The 22,671-nt window shown below is 37.3% G+C and overlaps 1 protein-coding gene across 23 annotated transcripts in view; it reads left to right on the plus strand.

Annotated features, from left to right (window-relative positions):
• AFDN (afadin, adherens junction formation factor) overlaps positions 1-22,671 on the plus strand; it is a 182,754-nt gene that overhangs the window by 59,092 nt on the left and 100,991 nt on the right. For 11 of the 23 annotated variants that reach the window (XM_072409114.1, XM_072409091.1, XM_072409103.1 and 8 more), the window contains exons 3-11: positions 1,111-1,226; positions 9,184-9,347; positions 11,339-11,499; positions 14,370-14,527; positions 15,092-15,200; positions 18,304-18,462; positions 19,510-19,554; positions 20,202-20,296; positions 21,020-21,282. In XM_072409114.1, the coding sequence (XP_072265215.1) occupies positions 1,111-1,226; positions 9,184-9,347; positions 11,339-11,499; positions 14,370-14,527; positions 15,092-15,200; positions 18,304-18,462; positions 19,510-19,554; positions 20,202-20,296; positions 21,020-21,282 (1,270 nt within the window). The remainder of the gene's footprint in view (positions 1-1,110; positions 1,227-9,183; positions 9,348-11,338; positions 11,500-14,369; positions 14,528-15,091; positions 15,201-18,303; positions 18,463-19,509; positions 19,555-20,201; positions 20,297-21,019; positions 21,283-22,671) is intronic. The other 12 variants (XM_072409093.1, XM_072409096.1, XM_072409105.1 and 9 more) reach the window with 5 other exon arrangements.

The following is a 22,671-nucleotide window of genomic DNA, read 5'->3' on the forward strand; positions in this document are numbered from 1 at the left end:
TTTTATTGTTTCTTCAAAGGGGTTTTACAACATATTTTGGGGAAAATTAAGATATTCACATAACAACAAGAAATTCTAACAGTCAAAGACTTGAATTTATGAATTCAAGCGTCATACAAAATGCATATTATAACAACATGGACTTTTTTTTTTTAAATAAAATAAGTCTTCAAATAAATATTACAATCCTTATTCCATTTTTGTGGTATACAGTGGTCTTTGTAAAAGCAAGCAAAAAAAAACTCCACTCTACATATTATTCAGGGACTACAAAAATTAAGATATGAAGTTTAATCAGGGAAAAAAGGGGGGGGGGGGGCATGACATTACGTTCCTCATGCATTATTTAGGCTGAGAGATAAGAGGTCCAGGGGATCCCACGTGTTATGAAAAAACTTGCATGTTATCTTTAAGTAGACATGTCAGTTTGTTGTTTGTCATGATCCAGTTAGGTTTGTTTTTAGTAACTTTGGAATGGTATACTAGAGGCTTTACAATAGCAAGCTATTGTTATTCGTGCAGCCAGGAAGGATATAAGTGCATTGTGCAAAAAATAGTGTTTCTAACTATTTAGGTAAGTTAATTTGATAAGAGGGAGTTGCTCCTTTAGGTTTACATTTTAAAAAGTACAGTATTTGCATAAACCTGAATGTTTCTGAAGGAGCGAGTAAGTATTTTTTCTGTAGTGTAGTGCTCATTATATCCCTTCCATCCAATGGATCTCCAATGCAGTATATCCCTATCTAGCCACCACCTAAACTGTGGTTTGTCACACCCAGGAGGGATGAGCTCTTCTTTTGAAAAGTTTTTGTTTGGCTTTAAATCTGCTGAGTGACCTGGAAAAAGTATGTAGATAGTAATTAACTTTTCTCATTTTTATATACTTTTTCTAGTCTGGTTAGCAAAATACCCTTTTCAGAAACAAGTTGTCAATGGTAGTGGATTAATAAACATAGTGGATCGATGAAGGGCCATTTCAAATAGTTGTTCTCTTCTTGGGTGAAAATCTGTCCCAGCTGTTCCCTATCGTTTATCAACTATTATCTGATGTCTTCTTTTGGATTATTAGCAGTTCACTCAATAATCACATATTTAAATTTGTTTTTAAAGAAGAAAGAAGACTTGATGTGGATGAAAAGCCTTTGGTGGTTCAACTTAACTGGAACAAAGATGACCGAGAAGGAAGGTTTGTGCTCAAGAATGAAAATGACATTCTACCGCCAAAGGTATATATATTTTATTACTGAGTAGGTTTAGATATTTTATTGCCTTACTGTTCTATGGTATGGTTTCCTGAACTGGTAAACATAAACTATGCTTGATTATTCTTTTCAGTGCTCTTCTGGAAATTATGTTAACAAAACAAAATCATGTTAATGATTTGCATAATTATCCAGCTTTAGAAAACACACGCTGGTGTCATCATGCATGATCAAGTCATTTTGTATGGTACTGTGTCGACCAATTCTGTCCACAAAAGTCAATATTTGTGCTTCCATTAAAGGTGTGCAAATTAGGTATGGGTACTATGTATTTGAATTGTACAGAATACCATAGGTATTTGCAATCAAATCTAAACCCAAACCCTAATCAGGAAAGGTGTAATTTCCTAAACAATTAACAACCTACATCAATTTTAGGGGACATTTTTGTGTTGTGGTGAACACATTTATTAGGTGTAAATTTTGTTCTACTAAAAAAAAAAAAAAAAACAGCAAATGCTTTAGTTTTTTAAAACCCTCCAAAAAATATTTACATATGTGTTAGGCTGTGTATGCCACCTGCTGAAAGAAGTGTGAAAGCTGTAGTCAGTTTCTATATCGGTCCCGTTGATACCATTAGTGTAATGTTAGTGTTGTCCGAACATCTTGCTACTATGGCAAGGGCATGGCTCACAAAGATCAGCTTCAGATCAGCAATCCGTTTCCTATATCTTTTAGTAACTCTGTATAGCAATATACTGTGGTATATTGCCAAAAAAACTGTACTGCCTGCTTAACTGCATTCTATTTTAGTGAATTTTTTATGAGTTCATCAACAGCAGATCCAATATTTCCTCAATAGTTAGCCCACTTTAGGTGTTTTTACATCTAAAACAGATGTCTTGTTGCGAATATTTGGAAAAAATGTTTTGCCAGTTGAAGACAAACATGGTCTCTAACTCATAATTGTTGGAGTTCATTATGAAGGAAAAAGAACTCTCCCCAAAGGTGCAGCAAAATACCAGAAACCCAACATAGTTGAGGGCAGCTTAATACTTTTAATTTATTTTATGTGGTCAAAAAACATCTGGTTCTGCTTATGTACCTAAATACTGTTTTTAAATATTATTTTCTGTTCTAAATACAGATGCACTGATAATTCAAAGTGCAGAGGTTGTGAGACAATTAAGTATAATATTAACACAGTTTTTTGAGGTTGTGTTTTTGGTTGCCTAATAAATAGCAGACTAAATTTAACATGAAATTTGCTGTAATACTTTTTTTTACAGTTGCCTCTGCGACATATAGAATGCTATCCAAATTTTTGTGCACTAGAAGTGCTTCTTCATCCAGCTTCCATCTGTAAAATAACTTAGTTGGTTATCACTAGACATATGAGGTGGTGTCTCTTTCAGGTGACACTCTGGCCTGTTGGTGAGGTCAACAGATAACTGCAAACACGGGCCAAGGGCACAGAAATGCCAGTTGTAAAAACAGCGTTGCCTAAGCTAAAGTAATTTGTTGGAATTCAGTGCTTCCATTATAGGATGTAATTTTTTAACTATAATAAATCAAACCTATGCCTTGAAATTAGTTCTGGAAGCTTTAACCCCCCTAGCGTTCTAATTCTGTCAGTTTATTGATGCAAAAAGTGATCCTATTTTTTTTTTTGCATAGAAATTTTTGTTTATATTGTGGGCCTGTAATTCTTAGGATTAACTCACGGGTATAGTAATTATATTTATTATATTATAATCATAAATTATAATGTAATACATAATTATCAATCATAATTATAAAAAACAATTAAACATTAGACCACAACAATGTAATTTATCAAAAAAAAAATATTTTATCAAAAATTTCAAAGTAGAAAGTAGACATCCCGGGTGTGGTAGATTTTGAAGCAGGGTGCTGCACAAAGTCCAACATCACAGTCAGGACAGTAGAACCTGGTTTCCTCCTTCCTCTGTCATCAGTCTTTGAGCAGCAAACCACGCACATCCTTGTAGGTGCCGCCTTTTTCTGGGTTGGTGGGATGTATTCAGTGAAGTGACAACCGGTCAGGTGTTCAGGGTTGACAACGGTGGAAGCACGACGCCCAGGTCTATTCATAGCCACTGATGGTGTTTGGTGGTTCTTGACTATGGATTCTGAAACTTGCAAAATGAAGTCTGAATGATTCACGGGCCTCTGACAATTTTTTATGCACAGAATGTAGGCATTCCATAGGCACTGCTCATCTAGATGCCTGAAAATATTTTTGTATTACTTCCTTTGCTGTTTCCTCATCGCTGGGTAGAATGTCATGGCTTGGTCAGCTCTGTCGACACCTCCCAAGGTGTTGTTGTAGTGAATCACCACCTGTGACTTTATCACTTCTTTCCCACGTTTTGTGTGTACCAGAACGGTGGAGGCATTATGGACAGTACTCATCAGGCGCACATCTTTCTTGTCATGCCATCATCTTGCCTTTCTGCCAGGCAACAGTTTCTCCTGTCTTCAGCTTCCCTTTTGCAAACTGTGATGGCAGGTTGCGCCGGTTAGCCCTAACGGTTCCATAGGCATCTGTTCTGTGTTGCAGAAGGAACTCCTAAAGCTCAGGGGATGTGTAGAAATTGTCAGTTGTGACACAATAGCCCTGATCTAGCAATGGCTCAATGAGGGATAGCACTGAAGATGTTGCCAATCCATAATGGCTGTATCTGGGGTTGAACTGTGTCCGTTTTCCAGTGTACAGTACCATATTCCAGATGTAGCCAGATGAGGATTCGCACAGCATATACTTTTTCACGCCAAATTGTGCCCTCTTTGACGCAATGTACTGCACCCAGCTGAGCCTCCCCTTGTAAGCCATTAGACTTTGGTCAATGCTGACATCTCTTTCTGGCACATAGGTTTGCTGGAAATTTTGTAGAATCATCTGAGACACTTCCAATTTTTCTTCAGTTTTGGTGCAGGATGGGTAGTTTCATCAAATTCTTCATTGTTTGCGAAGTGCAGGTACTTCTTTATGAGGGAAACATTGGTATTCTGGCATGACTGTGCCAAAGAATGGAGTGGCAATCATTTTATTCTTGGACCAGTACCACTTTTGCATGGGTTTGCCCACAACTCCCTGCAGGATCACTAAGCCCAAAAACAGAAAATGTCATCCTTGGTCACAGGTTACCACTTTCTGCTTCTTGCAAACCTCAGGTGTAGAGCACCTTGTTGTTGTCCAGCGTACCTGCATAAAACAAAATAAAAAAGGTATTTTAGCATATGTTCTTTTATAGTGTGAAGGTTGCAAATAATATGTTAGCAAACACAGGGCAGCATATATGTTTGCACACAAAAAAAAAAAAAAAATTAGCACAAAATGTCAAAAATTTAAAAAGTTAACAAACACAGAAAAGCATACATGTTTGCATAAAAAAACTATTTTTTTTGATAACTTCATCGATCAAAAACAACTTCAGGTATGTCAGGGCGTCATCGCATTCAGCCTCAATTTTCATCCCAGGTGCGCCGGTGAATGGAAATCTTGACGGTGCTGCCTGGTCCGCATGAAGGTCAATAGGACACCATGTGCGCACAGCACTGACCTCCGGTCTAGAATCAGTTCACTTTCGCTATCTGATGACAAATTTCCTTGTCAATCACTATCGCTCGATTCCACAAGGGACTCCAAATCGCTATCGCTGATTTCAAATTCCTCCAAAACAGCGCCTGCGCCGGCGAGATGCCTTTTGGATGCCATGTGGTCTCCAGCAATCAGTCAGGAACAATCAAGGTCAAAGACAAAGTAATGAAATGATACATTCAGGAAGTGATTTAGAAGCTATCAAAAGGTCAGGGCTAATAGTGGGCAAAATGTAAATCCGGACACTGGGCAATGATGCTTGGTGCTCTAAAATGTGTTTTTATACTTTTATATACTTTTTATATGTTTTGGTGTGTATTTTACTGTAAAAAAGAAAAAAAAAATGTAAAAGCAGGTTACATAGTCATTTGCTTTTAAATTTCCCGCCCCCAGAATCCATCACTCCACTGCATCACCCGGAAGATGTCACATCTTGCCGGGTGATGCGATGGAGATGTTCTCACACTCCTAGATCCACCAACGAAGCTGCTTGCATCACCCAGAGGCTGTGAGCCTAAATTTTGGGGGTGATGCCAGCGGCGGGATTCCCCAGAATTTACTATTGGTGATCGCATCTGCAGTTAGTAGGATGCACCATGCAGAAATCCTGCATGGTGCATCGCATTTATCTGTGGATGCGAGCAGCGGTGTGCCGGGATCCCAGGCGGCATTTAAAAGCAGATTACTCTAATCTGCCTCTAAATTTCCTGCCCGGCCACGCCCCCTGACGGAGAGGCGCCCCGGCATCACAGCAGGATCGCTGCTGGAGTGCGGGGCAAAACATATACAAAAAATGTAAAACCAACATTGTTGAAAAAGCAACATCTTAATGCATAGCAATGGGAATTGTATGAGGTAAATAATTCACAAAAAATACCAAGAATAATTGTATAAGGTACATCCAGAAAAAATTTTGAACACATTTGAATGTAGGTCTGTTTGGCTTATATTAAAGGGGACTAAATTTAAATTAATTTACTCAGGTGCTGAGTTGAAAGGGTCAAAACATGAAAGTGCAGTAATGGAATTAGTGACATATAGAGGAATTTGGTTGTGGTAGAGGCTGTATATTAATGACAATGAGTTTATTAGTAATAACATGGAGCAAATTAGAAGTATACTATATGAATATTAGAGGGTACATACCATGGGTGAAATACACTTAGGGATACCTATTGGGTAGTTGTAGATCTGTACAATGGGCAGTTCAGCCCCAGGTAAAGGTTACACAGTTTCATCCAATAAAATGAGGCCTGGCGCAGGGAACGAAGTGAAAATCAGTGGAAGGCCTGCATGACTGGGAAGGGATGGGAGCAGGCAGGGGAAGGGTTAAGAGTTGGCATAGAGAAGAGGGGGAGTTGCTGCATTAGTATGCCGAGTGACCACGTGCAGGGGGGAGGGAGAAGAGGAGTGAAAAGGGGGGTGAGCCGAAAAAGGAGGGTCTTTTTTCAGCATGACGGAGAAAAGGAAAGAAGTTTTTCCCACCCGCCCGCCCTGTTTTTAGGTGTTTCGGTGTTTCGGTGAGGTCCTCGAGGGAAGGAATGGTATTGGACGGTTTCAGTGGGGGTGAGGGTCTCATCTATGGTATGAGACCCTCAGTAAAGTTGTTGTTGGGAAGGTTAAATTGTTTTGTGGTAGGGCTGCGAGTGCTGCTGGTATCGTTCCCGAGCTGGAGGTGCGGCTGGGAGCATTACATATCACGGCGGTGCAGACCCATTATGTGCAAGGGGTTACAATAGTGGGGCCTTGGAGGACCAGTAACCAGGGGGTGTGTTTTAGGAAAAGGATGTTTTTATTGATGAATTGTTTACAGTTATTTGTTAATATTTGTAAGTTGTTCTTATTTGTTGATTATGTGTTTATATTGTTATTTATGGTTATTTATTAAAAGAGTTAAATTTTTAAGTTATTTGTTAATAAACGGCCCAAAGGGGCCATTTAACCAAGTTGTGGTCTCAGTGTGTGTTTGGGGTAAAGGGGTGGGGTGGGGGGGAGATGGGAGTGGGGCACGGCCTGCGGGAACTCAGTCCTATCACAGTCATGCTTTCTATATTAGAGAGTGAGGAAAGGACTTAACCTTCCAATTCCTGAAAATATATATTAACTGTAATTCTGACCATGTGTATATAATATATATTCTATCCACATTCAGCGTGTAATATAGGAATTTTAGGTTATGCAAAATGTTAATAAAAAATGTTTACTAAGAATGTGTACTAGAAAGGTAACAAATGGAACAATTCATTCAGAAGAAATGGAGCAATTACCTGAGCCCAGGAATTGTAATTGATCCAGATTATAATAAGGATCGCAGAAGTGTGCAGTAAAGCTAGATAATATAAGTATGAATAAAAATTATATAGGTATTGAAACCTACAATAGTGTAAAAAATAGTCTAAAGAGTGTTGATTTTAGGATTTAATCGGGTCCTAACTATTAGATGTATTCCTATTGAGGGAAATAAGCTGTGTATTCAGGAGGCGTGCCTATAAAGGTTGCTGCTTCCTGTTGATGGGAGTGCAGGGCACGTCTGTCACAGCGGACGTGCACGCGCGGCTCCTCCCATCAACCAGGGATTCCCCATAACATCACTCTGCCTCCGATTCCAACACTGAGAGGGCTGATGTATTAGGTTCAGCCCTCTGAGTGTATGGAGGGTGATCTGGTCATGCAAGGGAGAGACACAGGCTAATGCATGTTACTGCATGTAAGCCTAAAAAGCTGCCAAACAGCAGCCTCCTGTCCCCCGCAACAGCAGGGGGGATCCTGAAGGCAGAAGTGGATAGGAAAAATCCAGTGTGATCTAAAGTGTCAACATAGCATGATAGGTCGTTGTATACAGTATAAGTGTATAATATAGCTTCATAATTACAATCTATGCATACACATACAGTGAAAAGTATCCAAACCTGTATATTGATAAGGAAAGAGCCAGAGTTATATACATATATACATTACATAGTAATCTTAGCATGATATTTACAAACTATGATGTATATTGTAACATCAAATATATATATATATATATATATATATATATATATATATATATATATATACATTCAAGTACATGCATTCCAAAACTTATAATACATTGGTATCTCAAAAGAAGATGTTAATGGAATATTGAGTATATGCAAACCGTGAATCTCCAAATGTAATTTATGGATGGTTAGAGAACCATGATTGGTTAATAGGATGTAGGCTAATCACAAATTGTGGTTTCTATGTTTTAGAGACAGGGCAAAAGCAAGCTTATGCCCGCAAATGTAATGATATAGAGTAATGATAAAAATAATAACCTATATCTTTGTGTCCTAGTTATAAGAAATTGAAACTGATAATGTCATTAAGGCCAGGAGATTGGCTGGCTCTCAAATTAACTATCCATTTTGTTTCACACTGTAATAGTCGCTTATCTAGGTCTCCATCTCTCTGATTCATAGGCAGATATTCGAGGCTGGAGAACTGTAATACTTGTAGATGTATGTGTGTATATATATATATATATATATATACAAACAAAATATCTTCTATTATTATAATATAAGATACACATACCGTTAAGTCTGTTAACTACCATATCCCTGAAGAAGGAAGCCTGTTCTTGGCAAAACGCGTCAGATTCTATATAGCTTAAACACGGTCCCTCTCATTCCTTCGTTCAATTGATTTGTTGTTAGGAGCACGTATGTATAGTTCCAGATGAACCCATATCCTATTGCTAAAAGTTATAGAAAATAAACCATCTTGAGAAAAGAACAAATGAATAGAACAGTGTTCAACACAGAATTTCTTTTTAAGCCCAATGGTAAGAAATTGTAGGCAGGTAGCAGCCACTGTATTGTGACCCAACTCTTTAGTAACCACCAAAATCAGCTGGGTGGTTACTGAAAAGTACTGGGTGGTGCACCCAGCTAGAAGGGGCTGGGGGAGAATGCTGTAGGACTGGTATATAGGATTAGTTAGTCAGTACTTCATGGGACCAATGCGTTAACTGTGTCAACTTTTATATATAGTTTACATTACTATATACTGGTCGAATGCAAATTTCTTGGGAACCATTACTGTGATGCCATGATGTATGCTTTCCTGCTTAGAGTTGTTAAACCATTACTGTATACAGTACTATATAGTTTGTTTTTTAATTTGTTTTCTGTGATACCTTGCTACTGATATTGGTGGATCAGTGACAACTTCTTTAGTTTTCTAATAATTTATTTTCTATTTCTTTTAATTTCAGCAACTAAAATAAATGTTTACTGATGGATTGAAATTATATCATAGTGTTAAATTTAGTTAATCTGGTTTTGCTTAGGCTGTATTTATAATTTTTATTTTATTACTTGACATTAGAAGGCTCAGACAAATGGACCGGAGAAACAGGAAAAGGAAGGAGTAATACAGAATTTTAAGAGGACACTTTCCAAAAAAGAAAAGAAGGAGAAGAAAAGGCGTGAAAAGGAGGCAATAAAGCTGGCAACAGATAGAGAAGATGGACTTCAACTGCACGAAGACGCGTATGTGTTAATTAATCTCTAATGTTTTAATTATCAAAAATCACTCAATTCCTGCCCACTTATAGCTTTTAAGCCTGAATGTTGGTGAGTGATGATGTCACATGTAATAGTTATAGGACAATAGTGAGACTTTGCATAGGTGGAACCAGGTTCTCCAGCAAGAACATCTTGTTGATAATTGAGTAATATCTGGACATCCAAGTTGCTAAAAAAGACAATTGACATGCCATGCAGGCAGGCGTCTGGTAGTGCCAACAATGGTTTAGCTATATTCAGAGAGCAGTAATCCCTTTCTCCACTCTGAAAAAACTTTTCATTGCCTCAGCCACAAGAAACTTGAACCTTCCTTCTCTGAATTTTCATAATTCTTAGAAAGAATCTCTGACTTCGTTATGTTTGACATTTTTAGGTTTTCTGTTTCTAGAATGTGTATTATAAATAACCTTGCATGAATTATTGCTTGTAAATTCTCAGTCACTATAGTTATTTTACCATTCTTAATTCTGAGTCACTATAGTTATATTACCATTCCCAATCTTGTTATGTTTTATTTGCATTTTATTTGTATTTTATTTAGATTGTAAGCTCTTTTGGGCAGGGTCCTTTCCTCCTCCTGTCTGTCATTTGCAACCCCTATTTATTGTACTGCGCCGTATAATATGTTGGCTCTATATAAATACTGTTTATTATTATTAATATAATAATATATTGGCCATTATAAATTTAGAGACTCTCTTTAAATGGTAAATTTAGGCAGGTTAAACATAATGTAAAAATTGTGCCCTAAATGTAAGCAAATCAGGAACATTGGCACACATTTATTTGCATACAAACTATGATGTGTGAACTTTTTAACACTCTACATGTAGATTCTATCTTTACTACATGAACCTTAATGGAGATAAACTCTGCCTGCTGGTTGGAATATGCTAAACAGAAACCTCCAGCTGACAGGTCGACAAAATCCATACAAATATCCCTTGACCCTTGTCACCACTGTTATTCTTTGACTATGTCATGAAGGTTTTTCAAGTGTTGGCATTTACTGTTCTTTCTGAACGTTCATTTGCCCGGAATGCAGTTGAAGGATTTGCCATAAAGCCTGCATTGTTTATTGATCCTTGTTTCTTGACATGCACTGATATAAGTGTAACTTGACTGAGCAGGGATAATAATGATATGTCTGTCTCATCATATTTACTAAAGATGATGAGAACATTATAGTGGAGGGGAAAATGTTTTTTTCAATGTTTAATTTAAATGTTTATTTTACTGTATATATAAATTATATTTTCTGTGTTCATGGGAGGGTGAGCATGTAGAAAGAGGCATAAATCTGCAGGTAATAAAATCATATTAAAGTGTCTTGTCTGCTTTTTACATGCAGTAAAACCTGGTAATATTCATAGAAAAAATTATTTTTCCCCCACCATTCACTTCTCCATCCATTCACAATGTCATCTGGCAGCCCACTTCTCCTTTTAAAAATAGCACAAAATTAATGTGCTTTATTTATAAAAACAAAAAAAAAGAAACAAAACCTTTGAAGCATCATATATTTACCAGAGCATTATCCTAAAGTACTTGTGTGTGGTTGTATTTTTTATTTTTTAAGATGAGTCTTTTAAGTCAAATCCTTTATTTTTTTTTATACACACAATTCAAAACAACCCATTAAAAGTGAGAAAGAGAAACAGGAAGGGAAAAATCTGGCACATAGATGACAGCAAGTACAAAATGTCAATGGCTATACCATACTAAATGGTCATAATAGTCACAATAAAGAGGGTGCAGAGTTCAGGCTCTGAACACTGATAGTAATCCTATAATCTGGCCTCTAAGCCAACAAACCAGACACATATAGAAGGAAGAGGAGGTCCACAAGTATTCCAGCATGAGTTGAGGTGGCCAAGTTGCTACTATAGTCAGTTAAATTAAAATTTACAGTTTATGTTCATTTTTTTTTTTTTTTTTTTTTTTTTTTTTGCTAGTGAAAATTCACGCCTCGCCGCAGAGGTTTACAAGGATATGCCAGAAACCAGCTTTACCCGAACAATCTCCAATCCGGAAGTGGTCATGAAGCGACGAAGACAGCAGAAGCTGGAGAAGAGGATGCAAGAATTCCGAAACTCAGATGGGCGGCCAGACTCTGGTAATTAAACATAGTAACTTACTATGCCACATTGTTTCTAGAACTATATTTAGATATTGGCGAGCAGGTTTTGGATCTGAATAACTGATAAAGAATGCATCATAACCAGCTAATACATGTGTAGGAATTTAGGGCAGCACGGTGGCTGAGAGGTTAGAACTCTGGCCTTTGCAGTGCTAGGTCCCAGGTTCAAATCTCCCCCAGGATACTATCTGTATCTGGAATTTGCAGGTTCTCCCCGTGTTTGTGTGGGTTTCCTCTGGGTACTCTGGTTTCCTCCCACATCCCAAAAAGCATGCAGTTATCTTAATTGGCTTCCCCCAAAATTAACCTTAGCCTATATTAAAGACACATGACTATGGTAGGGACATTAGATTGTGAGCCCCCTTAAGAAACAGCTAGTGACATGTGTATGGACTTTGTACAGCGCTGCATAATATAATGGTGCTATTTAAGTACCGTAATATTATAGCATGTGAACCAAGGATATGGACTATTACATGTGTTTACAATATACTGTTTACATAGGGACAATTCTTGTGACATTGGGATATTCCAGAGGCCTGGGCAGTCAGTGAGATGTTATTGTCTCTAATGATTTTGTTTGTGTTTATGGTATTTTTTTTGTGAATGTACATATTCGGTTGCATGACTTTATATTTGACCTTCATTGTTTTGGAAATTGAGCTCTAAAGGTGCGTACACACTTCCAATTTTTATCGTTCCAATCGAACGACGAACGATCGATTGGGCAAAAAATCGTTCGTAAAAAAGTAACCAACGACGCCGACGAACAAGGAAAGTCGCTGGAAACGAACGACCGGACCGACGGATCGGATTGGACGACGATCGTTGAACATCGTTCGTGTGTACGGTCGTTCGTTGATCGTCCATGTTCAGAGCATGCGTGATGAACGAACGTCCGTTCACTTTCCTGTCGTGCACATAGTTCCTCTATCGCTTAAACGATCGTATCTATTGTGTGTACAATATCTATGAACGATCGTGTCGTTACCTCTATGTGCAGGATCGGTGCTATACGATCGTTCGTGTATATCGTGCAGGAACGTTCGTCGTTCGTTTTCCGACGATAATAATTGGAAGTGTGTACGTAGCTTTAGACAAATACAACTTCCTTCTGTCCTTCATATAACCTTTTTTTGCTGCGTGATTATCTACCTTGTTCTTATCTTATTGTGATTATCTATACTGTTCTTTGATGTAGAATTACGCTGAATCTTCTAACTCGAAAGTAATTACGCCAAGGTAATTCATCTAAGACAGGGGTCGGCAAACTTTTTGGACTACTAGGCCATTTCAGGAGGTCAGGAAGGCACACTAGGCCAGAAGAAACAAGGTGTCCAAGGAAAGTTTTTTTCCAACCGTGACTGCAAGCGAGCAGCCTCAGTCTTCTGCTTATCCGCGATGAAGTCTTTGTGCGTGTGCTTAGCATCAAAATGCCCCTTGAGATTTGACTGCTTGAAAGTGCTGTTGGTGTCGTTGCACACTAAACACAGGGCTTTGTTGCCACGTTGCACAAAGAATAATTCCGCAGTCCATTCGGGGTTGAAGACACGACGTTCAAACTCAACCTTCTGGAGACTGGTAGCTGCACGTTGCTTCTGCTCTTTAGGCATAGTAATTGGGGTTACTGTGCGGGAACTCGACAATATCGCGGGAACTGCCGATAACGCGACAATTCAATTAGGCCGGAGCCAACAATAAATAACTAGGGGGCCTTTAGGCCGTACTGGAATACTGGCTAGGCCGTAGCCGGCCTAAAAGCTGGAGTTTGCCTATCTCTTATCTAAGACCTAAAACTGTATTATTATATTTGGCAGTACTAGGCGTGACGCTAAATTTTATTTTGGTTAAAATCTTATAACTGCAGCCGTTAATGATGGTGAGAAGGAAAAGCAGACACTGTAAGTGAAATAAACAAGTTTCATAAAATTAAATTTATACAACTGTGAGGCACAGACTAACAATCAGCCAATCTCTTGCTGATCACATCGATATTTTTCTGCTAACATCGATATTTTTCTGCTTTTTTTTACCCCCACATCCAATGCCTGCAACAAGTAGTACTAGATTGCATATTCCTAAACTCTCAGCTCTATAAGCCTTTCTGTGCATTACCTTCTACTTATCAAGGTGTTTCCACAGTTGGTATACTAGTAATTCTCTTTAACAAAGTTCTTTAAGACATCCTCAAAGTGTGTACAAAGGTATGATCCTTAGTCCTTAAGCAGACCTTCTACCAGAAATAAGAGTCTCTTACATTCTGTAGATCCCCTCTCATTCCCAAATCGCCTACTTTTGGTGTGACAAAAAATTTTTACCACTATAGAAAAAAGTTACCATTACAATTGTCTGCCTTCCGTCTGCATGTTGATAAAGATGGCTTCACTATCTGTCTAGGTAGATTGCAGTGAAATGCAGAGCAGTTAAAATTTTGCAATGCACTAGAAATTTTTCTAGATGTTTAGGTATTTTGCTGGAAACAGTGATGTCACACTAAATGAGAATTAGGGAAGTTAATTGCAAGTGGACCTAAGAGTGTAAACACACTGTCCATTTTAGTGGAAGGTCTGTTTAAAGCTTCCTGCGTGTCTGTCTGAAATTCCTGAAGTAGTAATTTTTTATTTTATACCTATGATATTGCTGTAACATAAGGGAAATTGCTACATCTTAAGGAGCTTGGCATTGGCAATAAAAACATTTATTTTGTGGTAGGTTCAAATTAATTGCAGGTTAGCCCTGTATTATAATTCCTATTTGTTACCACTGCTTGGCTAAACAGTTTATCTTTTAATATTTTCATTTAAGCCTAGTGCTGAGATTTTTTTTATTTTTTTTTGTATTTTAAGGTGGGACATTAAGGATTTATGCTGACAGCTTAAAGCCAAACATTCCATACAAAACTATCCTGTTATCAACAAATGATACAGCAGATTTTGCAGTTGTTGAAGCACTGGAAAAATATGGTATGGAGAAAGAAAGTCCCAGGGATTTCTGCATTGCCACAGTGAGTTTAAACTATTTATATTCTGTTTCCCTAATTATTGTATACACAATTTGTGGTACTTCATGTGTAATAATTAATTCAGTTTATTTATTCAATGTTTTGGGCTTACCTCATTCTGTATCTTAACTTACCAATTCTGGAAAGGACCCATGGTCAGTGGTCATTGTAATGTACAGTTTTTGCCCAAGGTTTTGTTTCATTGTACCTAATTAGTAAGTGTTTTTTGTGACACTTCTGGAACTCAAAGTTCAGTTCCCCTTGTGACAAGAGCGACCCTGTTTCCTCCATATCAACAGTTAATTTATTGCAGTCTGTGATTCCACAAATGACATATACCTATGTTTAGGTGGCAAGTCTCTTAGAAGAATAAATCAGTTTAGAATGATTTCCTTTTCTTCCCCTGTTATTTCTTAGACTAAAAATGAAGGGAAATTAGTATTTCAGGTGTTTTCACCTTTTCATCTCTAAACCAAAAAAGGTAGTATGGGCTTTAGATATAGTTTTGAATTATTGTTTGTTTTTTGTTTTTATCTCTAAATATATATATTTATTATGTTTACTTAGGTGATGTTACCACCTGGTGGCCTGCATTCAGATAAAGGTTTAAAAGAAACCATACTGGATGATGATGAATGTCCTCTACAAATTTTCCGTGACTGGCCAAGTGATAAAGGTAACAACAATACAAATGAATATACATTATCTCATAGAAACGTACATGCTTATCAGACTATTTGTTTATTCAAAATTGAAATGTCTAAATTTGCCCTACCAAATGTATTGTTCTAATATCCAGTTGCAGGTGAACAGTATACATTTGAAATCACCTAATTTGGTCTAGTAAACCTAATTTAGGCATCCACCTCACTACTAGCCCAAAAAAACTATTGCAAGCAAAAAAAAAAATTAGCTATACAAGCTATTATGATGTTTTCAGAGTCCTACCATCAGTTTTCTTCCATTACTGCACTTTGTACGACAGTTCCTTCAGAAAATATTTACTTTATTCATACATTTTAAGAGTAGACTTGGTGTCCCCTGCCCGATATTTATAATTTTTATTATGTAACTCAAGTCGCTTCACATCTGCCTTTTTTTTTTTTTGCCTCCCCGACAAAGCTCCTTTACCAATCAACATGGTAATATATATATGATATATATATATATATAGATATATATATAGATATATATATAGATATCTATTGATATAGAGATAGATAGATGGATAGATATGTATAAATATGTGTATATTTTAATAGACCCCCTTAGTTACACATATAATATATTATAACTGACATCACTAGCTTTGTGAGCTTTACTGTTCAGTTAAGGCAGATAATGTTGAAGAACTGAAATACAATTATTAAAAGGGTGGGCTAGTAATGGTGCGAAAGAAAAAGCTGGATGATGTTAAATGTTCTTCAGCCAGAAAATGAGGCGGACTCTGTCTGACCTGTTGCAGTTTATAATGCATAATGTAAGAAGTTTTAGTGTAATCAGAGTAAGCAATTCATATATGGGTGAAGGTTGAACCTTCAAATGTTTGGAAATTGTTCTTAAGGACTAAATTTGTGAAGGTCCACATTTTATTTTTCATTTTTTTTTCTTGGCTGATTGCTTTGGATTTTCACAATATATAAAGCACTCAGGCTTGGAGTTTAATGTTGGGCCTTTATATACATCCACATATTGACTCCAATTATGCTATTTGGCTATCAGAAACTATCTAGTCTAATTGGCTAAATGGTTGACACCATTTTTGGAGTTTGTTTTAGGTTACATATTTTACAAACTTTAACCCAATGGAATTGTGATCACATTATTTCACAATATATTCACCAATATACATGTGAACATTGTTGTAAGGCCGCTACATCCTCTGGAGACTGAAAAGTATGTAAAATAGCGGGATAAGCAATAGAACATAGGTTCCCAACGTTTTTTTGTATGAGCCCAATTTTTCATGGAGTGATTTGATAGGGCCCCCCTTGGATAAACTAAACTATACTATACTATATAAGATAGGGACTGTAGGTTTGTTCTTAAGTTGAATTTGTATGTAGGTTGGAACAGGTACATTTTTTTAATAAATGCAATTAGGACAGAAGTTTGTCTCAACATATTAGTAGGCAGCGTGGTGTCAGTTACTCTAAAAAATCCCCACTGTAAGTAAATCACAAACAAAGCAAAAAAAAAAGACATTCATTAACTTCTGGAGCAAGCTGTACTTTAATATGCAAAAAGAAACAACATGAGAGTTTGTCTTTGTCATTAAAGAGTTACAAGAGATTGCAGAACAGCAAAAGACTTCTTCTGCAAGTCATGCCAACTGCCTGCCAAGCCCGCTGCCCCAGTATATCGGATGTCCCTAACTCGGGGCTACCTGTATATTAAAAAAACAAGGACAGGTTTTTATAATTATTTTATTAGAAGATATTAACAATATTGGTGTATTACTCAAAATAAAATAAAACATGTATATTAAAAAAAATGAATATAATATTTTTGGTGAGTGTAACAGGCACCTCGCCAGCCGCTCAGTCCCTTGCAAAGCAGATTTGACTCCAGTCGGCAGGGAGTGTCTCCCCCTAAGCAGGGTTCCATGGCATGAGGAAGGGGTAACTGCAGTGCTATCTCACCGCCAGTCTGAACGCAGCCTTAAATATTTGAGGCACCCCGGTGCACAGACAATTGGCAGTACCCTAATGCTCAATGCCATTGAAGTGGCCTCCGGGGGTTCTTAACATGCAAACTCAATTTGGGAACCCTGGTCTTGAAATAGCCAATCACCACAATTTTTACTTTATTTATATGGAAGGGTAGATAACCCTTTGTTTTTTTTTTTTTGTTTTTTTCATTAAATCCTTTTTTCAAAAAGGCAAAGCCCTTCCCAGTCTGTATTTACTGCCGCAGCGGTAAAGACTGTGTGGGAGGGCAGAGCCTCCTGGGATACTCGGGTCACAAATTCCAGGAGAATCGGGCTCCAAGAACAGACATACACTGGAGGGACTTTTCTGTTATTGAAAAGGCGGCATACTTAATGGATCTGTGCAAATAATGATGTATTTATTTATTTATTTTTTTACTTTAGGTTCACTTTAATGAGAAAAGATCCCTGATTCTTTTTATTATTTTTATACAGTATTTATATAGCGTCGACATATTATGTAGGGCATAATTATGCATATTATGGCCAGGGCAGTGGATCAAACCGAAGAGGAAGAGCTGGGCTGCACATGGGGAGAGGGATCACCATGCGTATTGCCAAAGAGAGCGGTGGCTGGTCCTCAACGCCCCCTTAATTTTCATTGGACTTGAAACAACGCTTTTGGCAGGCACCTGAGAAATGCACAATGATGAAAAGCAGACAGAGGTTTCAGCTTTTTTAAAATTTTTTGAAGTGGACCTGTGGCTAAGGGCATAAAACTGTTAACATATTCTTAATAAGCAGTACATAAGCTGTAAAGCCTAAATAAACCTATATTTAAGCAAAGCAAACTAACAACCAATTGATTTGCCAAAGAGGCCACAGTATTTATGGTTTTTTGAAATTGGTGTTTGCTTTTTTTTAATGTTTTTGTACCACAAATTTTAGCTATAAACTTGCTTTATAGAGGTTCTTCAAGATTTGAGGCTTCCAGGTTAGAAAGAAAAGAAGTAGAATACATGTGTACTTAAAATGTTTAACATTCGTCTGATTTTTGTTTGTCTTGCATTGCAATGGTAATATTTTTCCCCAACATTCATCTTTTCTTTTGACTTTTTTTTTTCCTCAGGAGAACTTGTGTTTCAATTGAAAAGACGACCTCCAGATTACCAATCAAAGAATAACCGAAAACCGGAGGGCAAAATATCAAAAGGCAAAATACGGCCTGATGTCTATGGTTACTCCGTTTCACCGGATAAACTTCCCTACTTGGTAGAATTAAGTCCAGGTAAGACAGGGAATCGGTTTGTAGGTGTTGTACACTAGTTTTATTATGAAGCATTTTAGAAATGCATGTACTAACCTTATTATTGACTCATTATGCACATTTAATTAAAAGGTTGTTTTTTATTAATTTTATTATTAATAAACAGGATTTATATAGCGCCAACATATTACGCAGCGCTGTACATTAAATAGGGGTTTTCTGTTCAGCTTTGTGAATGTACAAACTCTTCAAGCATTTTTTTTATTTATTAATTATGACCTGTACTTCAATGCAGCCTTGCTATTGCAATGCAGTGATCACTACAAACACTATTAGCGCTAGGAGGGTTAATAGAAGGAAGTCTTGTGCTCATTAGCTGTTAGGTTCAAGGATCCTATTAAATATATAAAGTGGAACAGTGCTGATCACTTCTAAAATGTTGCTGTCTTAGGCAAAGTATTCATGACTCATCCTCTTCATATTTTCAGGTTTGCATACCTTTGCTTCAGAGAGGAGACCGCATAACATTTGTGTAATTCAGTTAGATTTGACATTTAAGAGTAGGGATTTCTCATTCTTACGCTGGCAATATATATTCACACGTCTTGCTCACTTTAATCTCACCATTAAGTGTTTTATTTGTTAATTTTTTTAGTTAAATGGGAAATAACTGTACATGGAAAGCTGTATTAGTTTTCTAACTTTGTAAACAAGCTTTGTTTGTCTGGTAAAAAAAAAATCTTTACAAAACGTACTGTGTTAGTGACATTTGCAGACAAAAATGTAATTTTACATACGGTTAATGTTACATACGGTAGTATTAATGTGTCTTCATGTGTACAGATTTTACATGGTAGAAACCAAATCGGACACAACTTCCCATTTAACATGTATACCCCCACTGAATATATGTGTCGCACAAGATAAAATTTAAACTGGATGTTCCAGACTGCCAATTCACACTTTCCTGTCTTCTCTCTTACTGCTTTTCTTGGCATGCTCTGCATGGTCTGTTCTGCTGGTGGTGTGTTTTCCTGGGTCCTGTCTCTGTATGTGTTCTGTCTTCAGGCAAAAGGAACCACTTTGCCTACTACAACTTTCATTCTTGTGAAGGTAATACTGTATACACAAACTAATGGGGCAGATCAATTACTAATCTGTGTAAAATCTCTTGCCTCCTTCCTGGTCTCATGTTAAGGTTTTATCCAATAAAAATAATGAAATTAAAATTGCATCACCTCTTCCTTGGTCTACTTTTTAAAACATTACTTTATGATGCAACAAGCAACGTGTGTAGTGCAGTAACACATAGCCACAAGGCTTTTTGTTAAAGGTTTTAAATTTTAAGGATATGCGTATCGACTGAACAAAAATTAATTATGAACACATTATGTATATATAGTTTTCATACACTCAGTATAATGTTGCAGACGTTTGTTATAGGTATTAGCAACCTGCTTCCCACCATCTGCTGCAGCTCTCACAACCCTATTAGCTAGGTACAGAGCCCTATGAATCCATTCACACTTTGGAGATCAATGGAAAGACATTGCAGTGCATGTTACACAGACTTTAAAATATGTTGCTTTGATTTCAGTAAATGAAAAATATTCACTATAAAAAAAAAAAAAATCTTTACTTTTTTTTTTAATATAGGCAATAGACTTTTTACATTTTAAATGTATACATTCAAAAACAATTGTAAAATTTTTACTTCACACTGGTAAATAATTTTTTTTGCCCCTCCTTGCTACATTGAGATGGGTCAGACTCTAGAGACAAGCCAAAGCTCTACCGTCTTCAGCTAAGTGTCACTGAAGTTGGAACTGAAAAACATGATGAAAATTCAATACAGGTGAGAGACTGATGGTTGTATCGTTTAAAGATTCACAGATCTGTAGATTAGTAGTACATATGGGTATGCTGCCACTTAATGTAGCATTGAAATAAAAAGGAGACCACTGCCTTCGTTTGACTATATCCTTTTGCTTGCTCTGTATCTCATGTTAGCTTAGTCACCCCATGTACCTTTACTTGAAGACAAGTTTCTGGACAGTAAAATTCACCTTTGGTCTTAAACCGTTTTGTGGTAGCCTAATTCTCTGATAACAGCATAAAAATCCAAAAATCCTTTCCCATAGGTTGAAAATCATTAGGGAGATGCAAGCATCTGTTTGGACAAACAATGTGGTCGGTTTCCTTAAGATTCCTTTGCAGACTTATGTCAAGTTGGACCGTAATACTTCCTTAACACCCACACATGGCGTTCCAATTATTAACCCTGCTAAGGGATCCTGAGTTGCTGCTTTTTGGAGCAATGTGTTGGATTACTGAAAACCAACCATCGATCTGTTAAAAAAAAAAAAAAAAAAAAAAGAGAGAGAGAAGTTTTGAGTTGTACCGCTTATTGTACACGTCATATAGGCAGCAATATACGCACATGTTTTTGATTGTGCTGTGTCTTTCAATTAACATAGATTTTACTGTAACAAAAATATCTAAATGAATTTAGTTAGGTTTTAATTTTTTAAAATGCTGTTTCTATTGGTTCCATTTACATTACTGTTTTTTATAACAGTTGTTTGGCCCAGGCATACAACCCCAACACTGTGACCTTACGAATATGGATGGAGTGGTTATGATTACCCCAAGAAGTATCGATGCTGATACTTTTATTGATGATCAGCGTATCACTGAAACCACCATGTTACACAGTGGAGTGAAGGTGCAGTTTGGGTCATCACTTGTGTTTAAATTTGTGGATCCCAATCATGATCAGTTGCTGAGTAAAAGACAGTCAGATGCTGGACAGATGTTTAGAGGGCCAAGAGGCAAGATGGGGTAAGTTTTTTTTCAAATATTACTTATCTTTAAAATGTATTTTAAAATTTACATGTTTTTCATAGTAGACCTATCATCTTGCAATGTTTTAGCACCACTTCTCCTAACTAATATTCATGAAGAGCAGGTGTGCCAGGCTTTGTTTTCTTCATTGAAGTGAATGAGTTGTTCTTGCACCAGATCTTTTAGACATTGAAGTTAGCTTGACACAGAGTCAGGGAGACCGACAAATTACTCCGTGATCTCAGATAAATATTGAAAAATATAGCCAGCCCCTTTTTGATAGGCGGACCTCCCGGCTGCCCTGCCCACTCCGTCTGGCACCGGCTCTTATCAGCAGCAAGGGAGAGGCTGCTCTGTTCTCAGCTGTTATCCATTCAGAGGATTCCAGCTGCTAAGAGCCTGCGGGGAAACAGCACAGCTAAGATTCGATTGGGACACGGGCTACCCCTCCCCCATTCTCTGGCTGTGCTGAGTCTTCTGAAAAAGAAAAATATTGTTTAACAATGTATCCAACCCATGGGTTTGTGTAATGATGTAATCACCATTTCATCTCCCCCATGTTATAAGAATTTTAAGATATTAGAATCACAATTGTAAAAACATGTAAAATTTCAACATTGGGGTTGCTGTTTCAAAAGCAAATGCGCCTAGGTGACCTTAATTGAAAATGCAAATTGGGGACCCCCTGGGCCACATACGCAGAAAGGAGCATTGTGGTAGGGCCCCTAAATTGACCTACCTGTCACAAATCTATAACCGTCATACTATGTTACCCTGTTGTCTGCTTTTCTTCTTTGAACCCCAATTTTCCTAGAATAGTGGGGTGTCCAAAACAAAAAATGTGGGTGCAGTAGGGGGGGACACCTTCGGCACCCCCCCCCCCCCCAAAAAAAAAAAAATTTCATTACTATGGAAAACGAACTGTGCTGTTACACATTACTACCTATTTCTAACACTTGAAGCTCAATTTCTCTGGAATGGGGAGGTGTCGAAAACTGAAAATGTGTGGGGAATGTCTGTGGCTAACACCCCCTAAATCTTTATCACTATAGCATAATTAGAACATATAAAAACTCTGCACATCAAAATCTAATTGTGGCGCAGGTACTGGTAGGGTACAGTCATGTGTAACAGGGCAGCATGTTTGATGGGAAGAGTTTATGTTGCAATGATGACATGGTGATGAAAGTTTGGGGGGTGTTAGCCACAAGTGTCCCCCACTTGAACCTATAATTTTGTTTACCTGTACTTCTCTGTTGTAGAGAAATTGGGGTTTAGTGTAATGAAGAGGAAAGTTATTTTAAGTTCCAATGATGCCATGCTAATGAAATTTTAGGGGGGTTTATACACAGGTGTCCCCCACTTGCACCTACATTTTTAGTTTCA

Source organism: Pyxicephalus adspersus, chromosome 4 (genome assembly GCF_032062135.1).
Source record: "Pyxicephalus adspersus chromosome 4, UCB_Pads_2.0, whole genome shotgun sequence".
Classification (NCBI taxonomy): domain Eukaryota; kingdom Metazoa; phylum Chordata; class Amphibia; order Anura; family Pyxicephalidae; genus Pyxicephalus; species Pyxicephalus adspersus.